General features: G+C 40.1%; 1 protein-coding gene across 3 annotated transcripts in view; it reads right to left on the reverse strand.

Moving 5' to 3' along the window:
- LRP6 (LDL receptor related protein 6) overlaps window positions 1-12765 on the reverse strand; it is a 131015-nt gene that overhangs the window by 109068 nt on the left and 9182 nt on the right. For 2 of the 3 annotated variants that reach the window (XM_076344663.1, XM_076344655.1), the window contains exon 2: window positions 4202-4595. In XM_076344663.1, coding sequence (XP_076200778.1) covers window positions 4202-4595 — 394 coding nt within the window. Of the gene's footprint in view, window positions 1-4201; window positions 4596-7898; window positions 7963-12765 lie in introns of those variants that run through there. The other variant, XM_076344674.1, reaches the window with a different exon arrangement.

Below are 12765 nucleotides of genomic sequence, written 5' to 3' on the forward strand. Positions count from 1 at the left end.
TGTGCAGATGTAAGGCCTGTACTACAATTGCTTTTGTGCTTGACGTGCTCAGACGCAAGTTTCCAACTTTCAAAGAAACAAAAGAAGTAGGTCCATAAAGAAAGAAAGTATGTGTATTCCCTGCAAAGGTTTTGCATGAAAAAAATAAGAGAAAAGTCTGCTGGGGGAGGGGTATGTGTTAAATCTGAAGATCTTCCCCAACATGCAAACTACTTCATCTAGAAATCAACTTCAGCTGTCATAAAAAGTGTTGTAGCTCTTTGTACTCTAATTCCATCCATTAACTGAAAACCTTTACAACCCAAAAGCTTTAAAAGAGTTTAACAATTAAGGTAACTCTATAGAGTCACTTGATTTAAAACATGTCCTGAAAAGTAAGCAATTAGTCAGCACTTCTAGGAGGCACTTAACATTCCCTTTGTGGTGAACAATACATCTAGAAATGAGAAAAGCCAGTTCATTTTGATAGTGCTTCTATCAGAAAGCTGATCAAGTTGTCTAAACGGTAATTTTTGGGGAACTGTAACGATGATAATGAAGTCTTTTCCCTGAGGACAAAAGGGCTGTACAAATTAAAAAAATAACAAGAAAACAGCAGTACAAATATACAATACTGCATTTTCAAGCAGTACTTGCTCAAGAATCTGAATAGATACGGCTTTTTTTTTTTTTTCCATCTTGAGTGCTGAAGCAGAAAAACCTCTTTTCCCCTTGCTCAACTTTCATGTGAGCAGTTCCTAAATCTGGTGCTCTCCTGCACTTGGTGGTCTAACACCTGGTCTTCCCCTGGCAAAGAGTCAACATTAAAGTGTCAGAGTATGTGTTATTCCCAGCTGCTGATCTTATTAAGAGGGTCACATGTTTAACACAGGTCAGGAATACACAGTTTCAGAAAGGATGACTAGGACCAAGAAGCCTTCCTGAAACTGCCCTGAAACCCCCCGACTCACTTCACAAGCACCCCATTCCCTTCTTCTTCATCTGAGGTCCCCTCTCCTCTCTCCTGGTATACACACAATATTTTATTGAGTAGCAAGACAACTAAAATAGAAAAAAGTGAAGTAAGTTGTAGCGTATGAACATGAGAAATGAGAAGCTCAAACCTCAAAATGTACATAGGAGATGGCCAGTAAGGAGTCTAGACATTTTAGATTCTGATGGCTTCCTAGACAAAAATACCAGAGTAAAAATTAGACTTGGCTGCTGTGTCTCAGTTAGCAACTGAGAAATATTTTCCATTAGTAAATGTATTGCATTTCTCATTATTGATAACAGACATGGGAACCAAGTCTAACTTCTACTCCGGTATTTCAGTTATACATATAACCTCACACACAATTAACAGATGGTTTTGGCAGCGGTAGCAAAGGCTACCCAAACCAGTTATTCTTTAATCGCCACCACTGTTGCTGTAACACGCTCTGAAAGGGCCCAATCATATTCCTCCGAACTATCACAACGGCACTGAGTAGTGACGTTCAGAGAACGACTGTTCAGTATCCTATGACAGGTTGCTAAAAAGACCAGAGTGTTGGCAAAACATTTGATTTTTTTCTACATGGGACACTGCCAATAAAATGCATTATTCATGACTACGTATTTGTGCTAGCTTATACTGTTCTTAACATTCCATTTCAAAGTAGGCAATTCTCATGTTTTCAGTAAGATAGATACATATAATAAATATACGTGTACACACGAGCACAGAACAGATGAGTAGTTTGGTACTTAAATCAACTTGATCATTAAATACGTGATGTATCCTACTTTAGATCAACTACACTTGACAAGTAAACTTTAGTGAAAAATTGAACTTGTGGGTAATGATGACCTTAGCGTAAATTTTGCTGCTAAATCATTTCTTTTCATGAATTGCAAGAGTTTATAAAACTGTATCTGGAATAACCATCAACTGAGCATAATAGGAGACAGATTAGACTGCAGGAAAATGAGAGGGGTTTTGCTTTTCCACGTTTCAGATTTTATTAACTGTTCTTAGATCCTTTTATGGCTTATTCCTACCACTGTCTGCCAGGCAACAGTGTGAAACCAAAAGACATTTACATGGCTAAAAAATGTAAATATTAGTGAAAGAAGCATGCATACAAGAACAGTTTGGGGATTTTTTTTTTTTTTTTTTTTTTTTAATTTATATCCCTGTGCTGATGCCACCCTTCCACCTATATTTCAAGCTTTGGAGGAAGTTCTGAAATGTAACCAGATTTATTAAAAGCTGAGAGGTTTTCTGTCATAAAACTGTGTAAGAGAATTGCAATTTTTGCAACTGCAATATGGTAAGACAGAAAGTGAATATATTACTGTATTACCTTCCTAAAACATACCCTTCATATAACAACTTAGAAAGTGACCTCTAACAAAGATTTACAAGAAAAAAAGTATTTTGTCCTTTAGTTACAGTTGTTGGAGTGTTTTTTTGTTTTGGTTGGGATTTTTTGTTTGTTTTGGGGAAGGGGGAGTTGGTGTTTGGGTTTTTTGTTTGAGTTGTTTTGTTTTGTTTTAAATCTAGGCATATTGAAGTGTTTACTCCCACTGCTTTAACAGATCATCAGTATGGAAAAAGTTATGAGTTCACTTTACCTTTGATCTATTTCATTTTTCTTCTTGCAGTTTCCTCTTCATGTAAAGTATTATGAAAGAGTGCAAAAGTACATAATCATCTAGTTTTGATCACTGAGCATATTACTGTGCATATTCGGAAAATACAAATACTCTTCTAAAAAAGACCAACTGGCCTGACAACAGTGCATTATTCCTAACTAATGAGAATCTCTGTCTCTCTGGCTACAAGCCAAATCAAAAACATTTTGATTGCGTTTTTCCTCCCTTTTCTCTCTGTTTTGGGATGGTGGGTGGAAGGGACATGAGCGTTACATCTTTTTTTACATTCTTAAATGCTTTTAGAATCTAATAAAATGAAACTAATGCTATCATTGGCTCCAATTTATAAGTTGTAAAGAGATAGGAAAAGCATAAATCCATCCTTTTGTTATTTCCAAAGCTGGAAATATAAGTAATGCAAAAGAAACATCTTTCCTGTTTATATGTTGTCAAAGGCCCATTGAAACTGTGGAAGAAAATATTCAAGATACGGTATTTCTATGAAGTTCAGGAAAGAAGCCATGTTTCACAAAGAGACTTTTTTTCTTTTGGAGGAAAAGACCCAAACATGCAAGTTCAACAGATTATATTATAAAGAAGCTGCAAGCAGCTAAAACAGTCCTCATCTTTCCAAAGAAACAATGCATTGATTTCTCACCTCAAAAAACTGACTGAAAAAAGTATGTGAAATGGCAGTACAATAGATTCATTTTCTTGCTTGTTCAGGGAAAAAAGATAGTATAAATAAGATCTACACTACAGATCAAAAAAAACTATCAAAAGATTACACAGCGTCAAGGATATTCCATTAGTCTTTCACTTCAGGAGACCAGTCTCTTTATCACAGATGACTACCTACAGGGTAACCTCAAGCTAGCCATTTATGTAACATCACCAAAACCACCACTGAACTTAGCATTTCTGGCAACCACAGCTTTGTCCCAAGAACAGAACAAAAAGGTTATACAGTAAGTCACATCCAGGGACTGAAATGAGAGCTGAGAAAAATTAGACCTGTTCTAGAATGGGCTAAGGCAAAACAGGACTTTTTAAAACAAAAGTTCCCTGAAGGGTGGGGAGAGGAACCCTTCTGTAAATTTTCTGGTTAAGTGCTAAAACATGTCTCAAATTGTTATTAATACAGCGTATTGATTTCTCTCATTTCTGCTTCAATAAAGCATAAATATCAACAATGAACAAAGCTCCAGAAAACTCTGCTACTTGACACTGTAGAGAGGCACAAGCCTGTCCACAGCCAGCTGATAGCCTTTCACGCAGATTATAAGAGATTTTACATTACAACTTCTCCATCTCTCTTCATCTTCTGCACTACTGCCAAAATAAGTTTCTAGTACTTTTTTTTAAACATCTGACAATTCCTAGTTGTTCACAAACCAATATGAATGCAATTTCAGAAGTGCAAATTGTTTTCAAATCACACTAATAGAAAGAGAAGCAAATAATGCAAAATGGCTTAGGATAACATCGATAACAATACCATCGCTTATTTAAAATCATTCAATAAACAAAAACTAGCAGAAATTTTAATATTTGTAATTATTTTGTCTTAACAAAGACTTACCCTCTTGCAGGATCTAAGGCAATTGCTCTGGGTTGGTCCAATTCTTGCCAAAACAAAACTTTTCTCAGTGATCCGTCTAAATTAGAAACTTCAATCCGATTTGTTTCAGAATCTGTCCAGTATAATTTCTCTCCCAGCCAGTCACATGCCAGCCCATCAGGTGACAGAAGTCCAGAAATGACCACATTTTGTACACTCCCAGATTTATTGAATTCTGTTCGTTTAATGGCTTCTTCACTTACATCACTCCAGTATATCAACCCCTTTACAAACACGAAGTCCACTGCTGCTGCGTCCTCTAAGCCACCCACAATCACCGTGGCGTTCTCCTTCCCGTTTGCAGCATCCACCAGTCGCAGATCACGTCGGTTCGCGTACAGCAACAGTGGGGCAGCTTTAAATGGGAGAAATAAGGGGTGGGGGGACAGACAGATGCATTAACACCACTCATTTTAAGTATAACTTGCACTATGATGATGCATCAGGCCATAACTACTAATTTAAGAAATTAAAAAAAAAATAAAAAAAAGGTGGGGGGACATTTTGAAGTTTGACTAAAAAGCACCGACTTGAAGCCTTTCAACAGTGCTACAACTCAAGATGGTAACTTCATAATGGGCAGCTCATTATTCTGGGCTGTGCATTATTAAAATAAGATTAAAGAAGAAGGGAGAGAACAAAGAAAACAGAGGTTTGAAGTGCCCAAATGACACTGTTCTGTAGAGAAGGATGCTTAAAAAAGAATATGAAAGACAAGGGTAAAGCAGTTTTCTAAGCACTCAGTAATGGCCCACCTGAGCAAAGATTCTTTTTTTTTTTTGCTAGAATTTAGTAATATATACCCCACTTCCATAAAAGCATAATTCATGTCAAGCTATCAAAGCCACCTATGTGTTGATACCCTCCAAAATTATCTCAGACATTTCACATATAATACAGACAAATACAAAATTCATTGCGCAGCATGAGATGAATGTTGTTTTAGAGTGTCGACATTGGTATGAGGAGGTAGGGAGAAAAATAAATCCACAGGACTGGACAACACTGAGTTCTTTCAAACTCAGCTCTACCACTCCTGTTTAGTTGTCTAACACAAAGCCTTTATTTTATATGCTTTATTTGCTTACTCTATCAGTTTGAACGGTCTGTATATTTTTCATACACAACACCCAAGATGACTAATGAAAAGTAGTAACCATGAAAACAGATAGTTTCTTAAATGTAATATGGCTGTTTAATTGTCCTTAACCACAAGCTATATATAACATTATGAAAATTCCAGTCTCATTCCTACTTCAATGAAAGGTTAAGAAAAATACTACAATTGTATAAAGCAGACAATCACATCCTTTTAAACCCACTATCAGAAAACATTTCTACCTTTCCCTGTGTTTACTCAGGCACTGTAGCAACAGAGCTGTACAGCAGCATTTAGATACATACTACGACTGGCATACTAAATGCCCCTCTACCTGTCACCACACAAATTTAACAAAAATCTTGCAGATTTATTCATCAGCATAGGTGGGTACTTCAAACTTCTAGCAGGATATGTGTCCTAACTGAAAGGCTTGCATTTATAGAACCACAGATGTGCATGGTTGAATAATGTCATGGGCTACACTGCCAGAAAAGATACAGTTCCTTGTGTGAGAAACTCACACTGAAATTAGAAATACTAACACACACTTCAGAAAATTCAAAAGCTAGTTTCCAAGATGAGACTACTTCCTCATTACCACAAAACTGTTTATCAAAGACGCTGCCACATGTGTATTGGGAGAAGCTGAAGGAACTAAGAAGTTCCTTAATCTACCTCCAAATGAACAAGTTCTGCTATATATGTTTGGAAGCCTTTTACTTTCCTTCTTCCTTTTTTTAAAAAAAAAAACAACCAAAAAACCCGAACTAAATTGTTTAGTTTAGAAAACTAAATTTTAGAATTTTAGAAACACTAAATTTTAGAAACCTAAATTTTTAGAAACACTGAATATAAAATGATTTATGACAATCTTTAGATAGAAAGTTACCGGGGGGGGTGGGAGGGGCGACAGAAGCTTTCTTGTTTTTAATAATGCTAAATTTGTATTCACCCCTCCAGAAAGCTAGTTTTTATTGTGCAGCAAAACATTCAGTTTAGAGATTATATTTCCATGGAGAAGGGGTTGACTTCTTTCAATCAGAAAGCAGAATCCTTATATTAAGTAGGTTTATTACCTTACTTCACTATCTCCTTCCCTTCCTTGCACAATTTCCTACCTCCTAAAGATTTAAAATTAATTACAGTAGAGTTTCTTGAAGTGCAGGTTGCTTATGATGACTGCATTTTTCAGAAAAAAGTATTTAATAAACTGAAAGTGGTAAAAAATAAGATATGCAATAAAACCCTCTACTTTTTAAAGCCTGCATACAATTGTAACCTGAAAAATCTAGTTAATAGCCAGCTCAATGTCATCTAGTGCACCATAGGAAAGTGTGCAGCCAAAAGGCAGAGCTCTCTCTAAGTCAGCATGCCCAGCATTTGAAAAAAGGTAAATCTATGCACAAATGAGTACAGGTTCCATTATTATGAGCAACACGGAGCAAGAGTGCCCATGCACACAGCATGCACTGAATTGGAACACCAGGCATGTCAAGTGTAATCACCAAGGCCTGAAGGCACTGCTGAGCCTAACACAACCGCATTGCGTAGGTTATTCACTCCTTGCTGGAGCTCAGATCTGGCTGAGGAAGGACTGGAGAAAACGGTCTTTTCATGAATGATACAATTTATTTGAATGATGGCTCAGAAGAAACACAGCTACACTTAGGATGTGTAGTTTCATGCAGATTGATTCAAAGCCGCAACTTGTAACACATTCCACAGGGCTGGCAGATGAGGATATTAAGCTTTCCAACTTGTTGCGACATTCAGGAATGAAGCATGCATCACCAAAATAATAAAAACCAGGTTTGCTGTCCCACCCCTTCCAACCCTTCCCAGAAAACACGAAGGCTTCAATATCCTATAAAACCAAATTACTGAAGTTGGCAGCATTAGTGTCTAGTATCATCTTTGCCATTTACTTGACTCAAACAGCAATGCTAAAAGGAAAATTGTGGCAGAAGATCCCATCCTGCCCCATATAACTCGCTTTAAAAGAAGCACAGGACACTGAAAAGACAGCTTTCTTGAATAATGCAGTTATGAGCTATACTAATAGCCTAAGGGAAGAAGTCCAAGAGAAACTCCTTTCAAAGCTAGGCAACTATTTTGCAGTTTAAGTTATAATGGGGCAAAGAGATACAACTCAGATTATTTTTTTTAAGTAGTCAAAGCTGAATTCTTTATATATGTTTCTATTTCCCTTTCTATACACATCATAAAAATATATATTTTAACTGCAGCAAACTATAATACATTGAAGAGAAGTGCACAGTTTTAAAAGTAAAAGAAAAAACACCCATCTTGGAAATCAGCAACTGAAACAGTAGTGAATATTACCATGTCCTCTATCACCTAGGAGGTCTACATGTTTGTTGTGGTTTAACCTGGCAGGCGGCTAAATACCACACAGCTCTTTGCTCGCTCCCCCCGCCCCACAGTGGGATGGGGGAGAGAATCAGGGAAAAAGAGTAAAATTCATGGGTTGAGATAAAGACAGTTTAATAGGACAGAAAAGGAAGGGAAAATAGTCATAATGATAATAGAATATACAAAGCAAGTGATGCACAATGCAATTGCTCACCACCCGCCGACCGATGCCCAGCCAGTTCCCGAGCAGCAGTCACTGCCCCCCAGCCAACTCCCTCCAGTTTATATACTGAGCATGACGTCATATGGTACGGAATAGCTCTGTGGCCAGTTTAGGTCAGCTGTCCTGGCTGTGCCCCCTCCCAGCTTCTCGCTGGCAGGGCATGGGAAGCTGAAAAGTCCTTGACTAGTGCAAGCACTACTTAGCAAAAACAAAAACATCAGTGTGTTATCACATCATTCTCATCCTAAATCCAAAACACAGCACTATGCCAGCTACTAGGAAGAAAATTAACTCTATCCCAGCCGAAACCAGGACAATGTAGTTTATTCTTCTAATTAAAGTACCCAATACAGTGTAAAAGCTATGCTTAGTTATAAAATAAGCTTTTTTTGTATCCACCAGCAGGAGCAAACATTTGCTCAGAGAACACAAAAGTTACAAAAACTAAAGTTTAAGACATTTGAACTGCAACAAAAATAATTTAAATCATAAGAAACTCTTGCCAATAGCGGGATCACTGAGCCTGCTTCTTAAGTCCAACATTCACATAACACCTTCCCTAAGCTTACTACATTCAATATTAAAATCCAGCCACTGCCTTTTTTGCCCTACCTTTACAACTAGAATTCTTCATCAGCATCCTTCTCCTCACCACCGAACTTCAGTTCTTGTACCAAATATTTCTCTTGGCTACAGCTCTTGTTTCTCTCCCTAGCATACTGAAAGCTGCTAATCCCCAAGATACTTAAGTCCGGTTTCCCTAACACTTGTTTACTTAAGTCTTGCTTTGTACATCTGATTTGCAAGCGTCTGATACTGGCTTAAAAATGCTGCAGCCCACAGGATGCAAAGTGATGAACCAACATAAAAAGACCACTTTACCAGAATTTTTTTGTGTTTAAGTGGCTACATTAAGCTGTCAGAATTTGTCCCGTTTTTCTTTAACTAGTCCAGTGGCCTTTTCCACAAGTTCCCGCTTACTCCCTTTCTACTTTCAATGATCCATGACACCTCTGCATGCCACGAGGTCAGTGTTACCTTCATCATGCTCATTCTCTTTCACTGACATGGAATTTAGCCTGGTTAAAGCAATTAACATCATCACATTTTCCTCAAGCCCTTTTTTCTCATTCCCAACCCCCAGCAATGCTGTTTTACCCCCTCACTTAGTTAAGGGCCCCTCCCCAAGCTGATTCAAATCATTACGTCAGTGAAAGGTTTGACTGGGTTAGCAAGTTGAATCAACTCAAGAAGTGGTCCAGCAAACTCCAAAACTAACATAAGGCAAGCAGCAGGGAGTTGGAAGGGGGAGCAGCTCTCCCCCCTTTCACTGGCAGCCTGCTAGATCTGCTCAAGACGCAACTGCAGCCACATCCTTTCTCCCCGGCTCCACTTTCAGCCGTCGGTTCCCCATCTCTCTTTTACATTGGCACTAGCACTTGTCCCATACCACAGCAAGACAATGCTGGGAGCTAAACCAGCAGAAGGCTACCATGCTCTCCCCCCACCTGCCAAAAAAGTAGTTTTTAGCCAGCCATCATCCAGAACCAGTTCAGAACAAAATCAGATAAACATAAGTACTAGCACACCAGGGAAAGGGAAGACTGCATCAGCTTTGACAAATTAGTTGAACGAGTTGCTTGTAAACCTCCAATTTAGCAACAGGACCCTCCAGACTAGAGGTGGCCACCTAAGTTGTGGCAACCTGCCCCAGAATCCCACTGTGGCCCAGCCAGTAATACTGGGCAGCTGCTCACATTGTGGAAAGTAATATCCATGCAGGAGTCCACTGGTAAGAAACCCATGGATTGTTACATTGGAAGAAGACATTATTGAGCTGGGAAGAGAAAACTCCCCGTCTCCTAAAAGTCTTGCTGAAGAACGCTGAGCATCTAAAGGTGAATTGATACTGCCAAGCACACTGCCACAAGGATGGCAAATATGAGGACTGGAAAACAGGAGATGCGGTGATGAGATGTGCCAAGTGAATACACACTGTCCTGGATGAGGCACAGTAAGCATGAAGGATTTGCCAGACACCTTGACGGAATGACATGCACCCACATTCAGTCCACAAGAGAAGGAAAAGCAGATACTGAGGCCAGCTCTGTTTAATATCTTTACCAATGATCTGGACAAGGGGATCGAGTGCACCCTCACTAAGTTTGCAGATGACACCAAGTTGGGTGGGAATGCTGATCTGCTTGAGGAAGCCTCTACAGGGGGATCTGGACAGGCTGGATCGATGGGCCGAGGCCAACTGTATGAGATTCAAGAAGGCCAAGTGCCGGGTCCTGCAATTGGGTCACAACAACCCTTGGGTTGGGAAAGAGTGGCTGGAAAGCTGCCTGGCAGAAAAGGACCTGGGGGTGTTGGTCAACAGCCGGCTGAATACAAGCCCACAGTGTACCCAAGTGGCCAAGAAGGCCAATAGCATCCTGGCTTGTATCAGAAATAGTGTGGCCAGCAGGACTAGGGAAGTGATCGTGCCCCTGTACTCGGCACTGGTGAGGCCACACCTTGAATACTGTGTTCAGTTTTGGGCCCCTCACTACAAGAAGGACGTTGAGGTGCTGGAGCATGTCCAGAGAAGGGCAACAAAGCTGGTGAAGGGTCTAGAGCACAAGTCTGATGAGGAGTGGCTGAGGGAACTGGGGTGGTTTAGCCTGGAGGAAAGAAGGCTGAGGGGAGACCTTATCGCTCTCTACAACTACCTGAAAGGAGGTTGCGGCCAGGTGGGTGTTGGTCTGTTTTCCCAGGTAACAAGCAATAGGACAAGAGGAAATGGCCTCAAGTTGCGCCAGGGGAGGTTGAGATTGGTTATTGGGAAAAATTTCTTCACCAAAAGGGTTGTCAAGCATTGGAACAGGCTGCCCAGGGAAGTGGTTGGGTCACCATCCCTGGAGGTATTTAAAAGACATGTAGATGTGGTGCTTAGGGACATGGTTTAGTGGTGGACTTGGTAGTGCTAGGTTAACGGTTGGACTTGATGATCTTAAAGGTCTTTTCCAATCTAAACGACTCTATGATTCTACGAAATGGGCATAGATAACCAGCAAAGAGCATTAATTGCAACCTCCTCAAAAACATTCTATACACAAAACTCCTTGTATGTAATACAATGCTCCCCACTCCCAAGATGTCCCACAGAGAGCCAACACAAGAACATAAGAAAAACTCTTCTTGACAGACACAAGGGTCAGGGTACAGTCAGTTGTGAGGACTCTCCCTTCACACCCCAGGTTTCAGATATCTTCACCTGCTGCTTATAAGAAATTCTGTATATTTGTATTTTTCATTGCTCAGTTTAGAGGAGCAAGAAGGAAAAGATTTGTCAACAGTTTTGACTTTTGGTTCCTACCCCTCATGTGGGAGCAGAGGTAGAGCTGCAATAAGAACTTGAGACTTCGTCAGTCTTTGGAAAACTGTAAATGAATGCCATGTTTATAGTGAATTAGTGTTGTCATGGACAGTTGAGGTAGCATTAGGAATAAAAGCCTGGGAGACTTGTATCAAATCAGAAGAGAGGCAAATTGCAAATGAAAATAAACTTCCCAAAAAAGCAGGGACCCAGCCTCAAAAAAACTTACAGAGAGTTGGTTTATATTTTCAAACAAACAAAAAAACTACCGGGAAATACATAAGAGTTTCAGCACAGCAAGCAGCAGGCCAGGATTTTGCACCAAGTGCTCCATCACAGCACCTTTCCTGACTTATTCTACACAAATTTTTTTACGCAAACTAATGAACTGACATACCAGTAGCCCCCATTCCACCTTCACTGTGAATGGAGAGCTCTCTTCTCTCTCTGAACCTCCTTGTTCTCACAAACATACTTGCAGGACACAGCAGGCAACCAGGACTTTACTAAACAAGCACAAGGCAGCCCAAGCTTGTCAGAGAGGACCTTTTCTCCTCTTTTCAGCTAACCTAAAGTGTATTCCACATGCTAAAGCCACCCAAGGGCTGTTCGGATGGCAACTCAAAAGGTCACAGGAACAGTCAGGCTTGCCAGTGAATGAAATGAGTAAAAACATCAGTGCAAAAGGAAAGACACCAAGCAGCAACAACGGCACTTGGATTCTGCGCCAAGCCTCTACTGTTAGTTTTGCAGGCCTTTGGCCAGATAGGAGCTGTGGAGACCAAGACATTCTGCAAGACTAGCTGGTACAAAGGCTGTAAGTCATCCTTTAGCCTGCTGAATAACGGGAAAAAAATTCTATTACTAAAGAGCTAGATGGATGGAGGCAAGAGAACAAGAGGAGGGAAAAAATGGAGTACAGGGAAGGAAAGAAATACCAGGTCCAGGCATAAAAAGTCAACAGACCTGGCAGAGTATAGCAAAAGCACACATGACTGAAGTACACCAAATACTCCAGCATATCACAGGCAAATAACTTTCTGAATGGCACGACTTGCCCATCAAATCATCCTGTTGGCAACAGAGCCATAGAACCAGCAGCTGATGATTTCCAAATTATCACAGCATGTCTCTCTTCAGTGTGAGGTAGAACACTCACACTGATCCACTGTCTCAGCAAGGGAAAGGTGACTCGGCTCATCTTTCCATAACACTGACTCTCCTACTCTGAAGTTCTTTCCTTTGCAAGCTCATGGGGATAAAACACACCACTTTGACTGGCAGTTGGTATCTTTATAACTTAATATGCTGAATCTCTCTTGCTGACAACAGCCTAGGATGAGCAGAGAGCTATGCTCCCTGGTCAGGCATCTGCTTGCAGCTGCATCGCCATGTAACACTACCACCTTCTTCCATTACCCTGCTGCTTACAAGAGGGAGCCACAAAGTGGCAAGAAAATAAAGGT

The sequence above is a fragment of the Aptenodytes patagonicus genome, chromosome 1, assembly GCF_965638725.1.
Source record: "Aptenodytes patagonicus chromosome 1, bAptPat1.pri.cur, whole genome shotgun sequence".
Taxonomy (NCBI): Eukaryota; Metazoa; Chordata; class Aves; order Sphenisciformes; family Spheniscidae; genus Aptenodytes; species Aptenodytes patagonicus.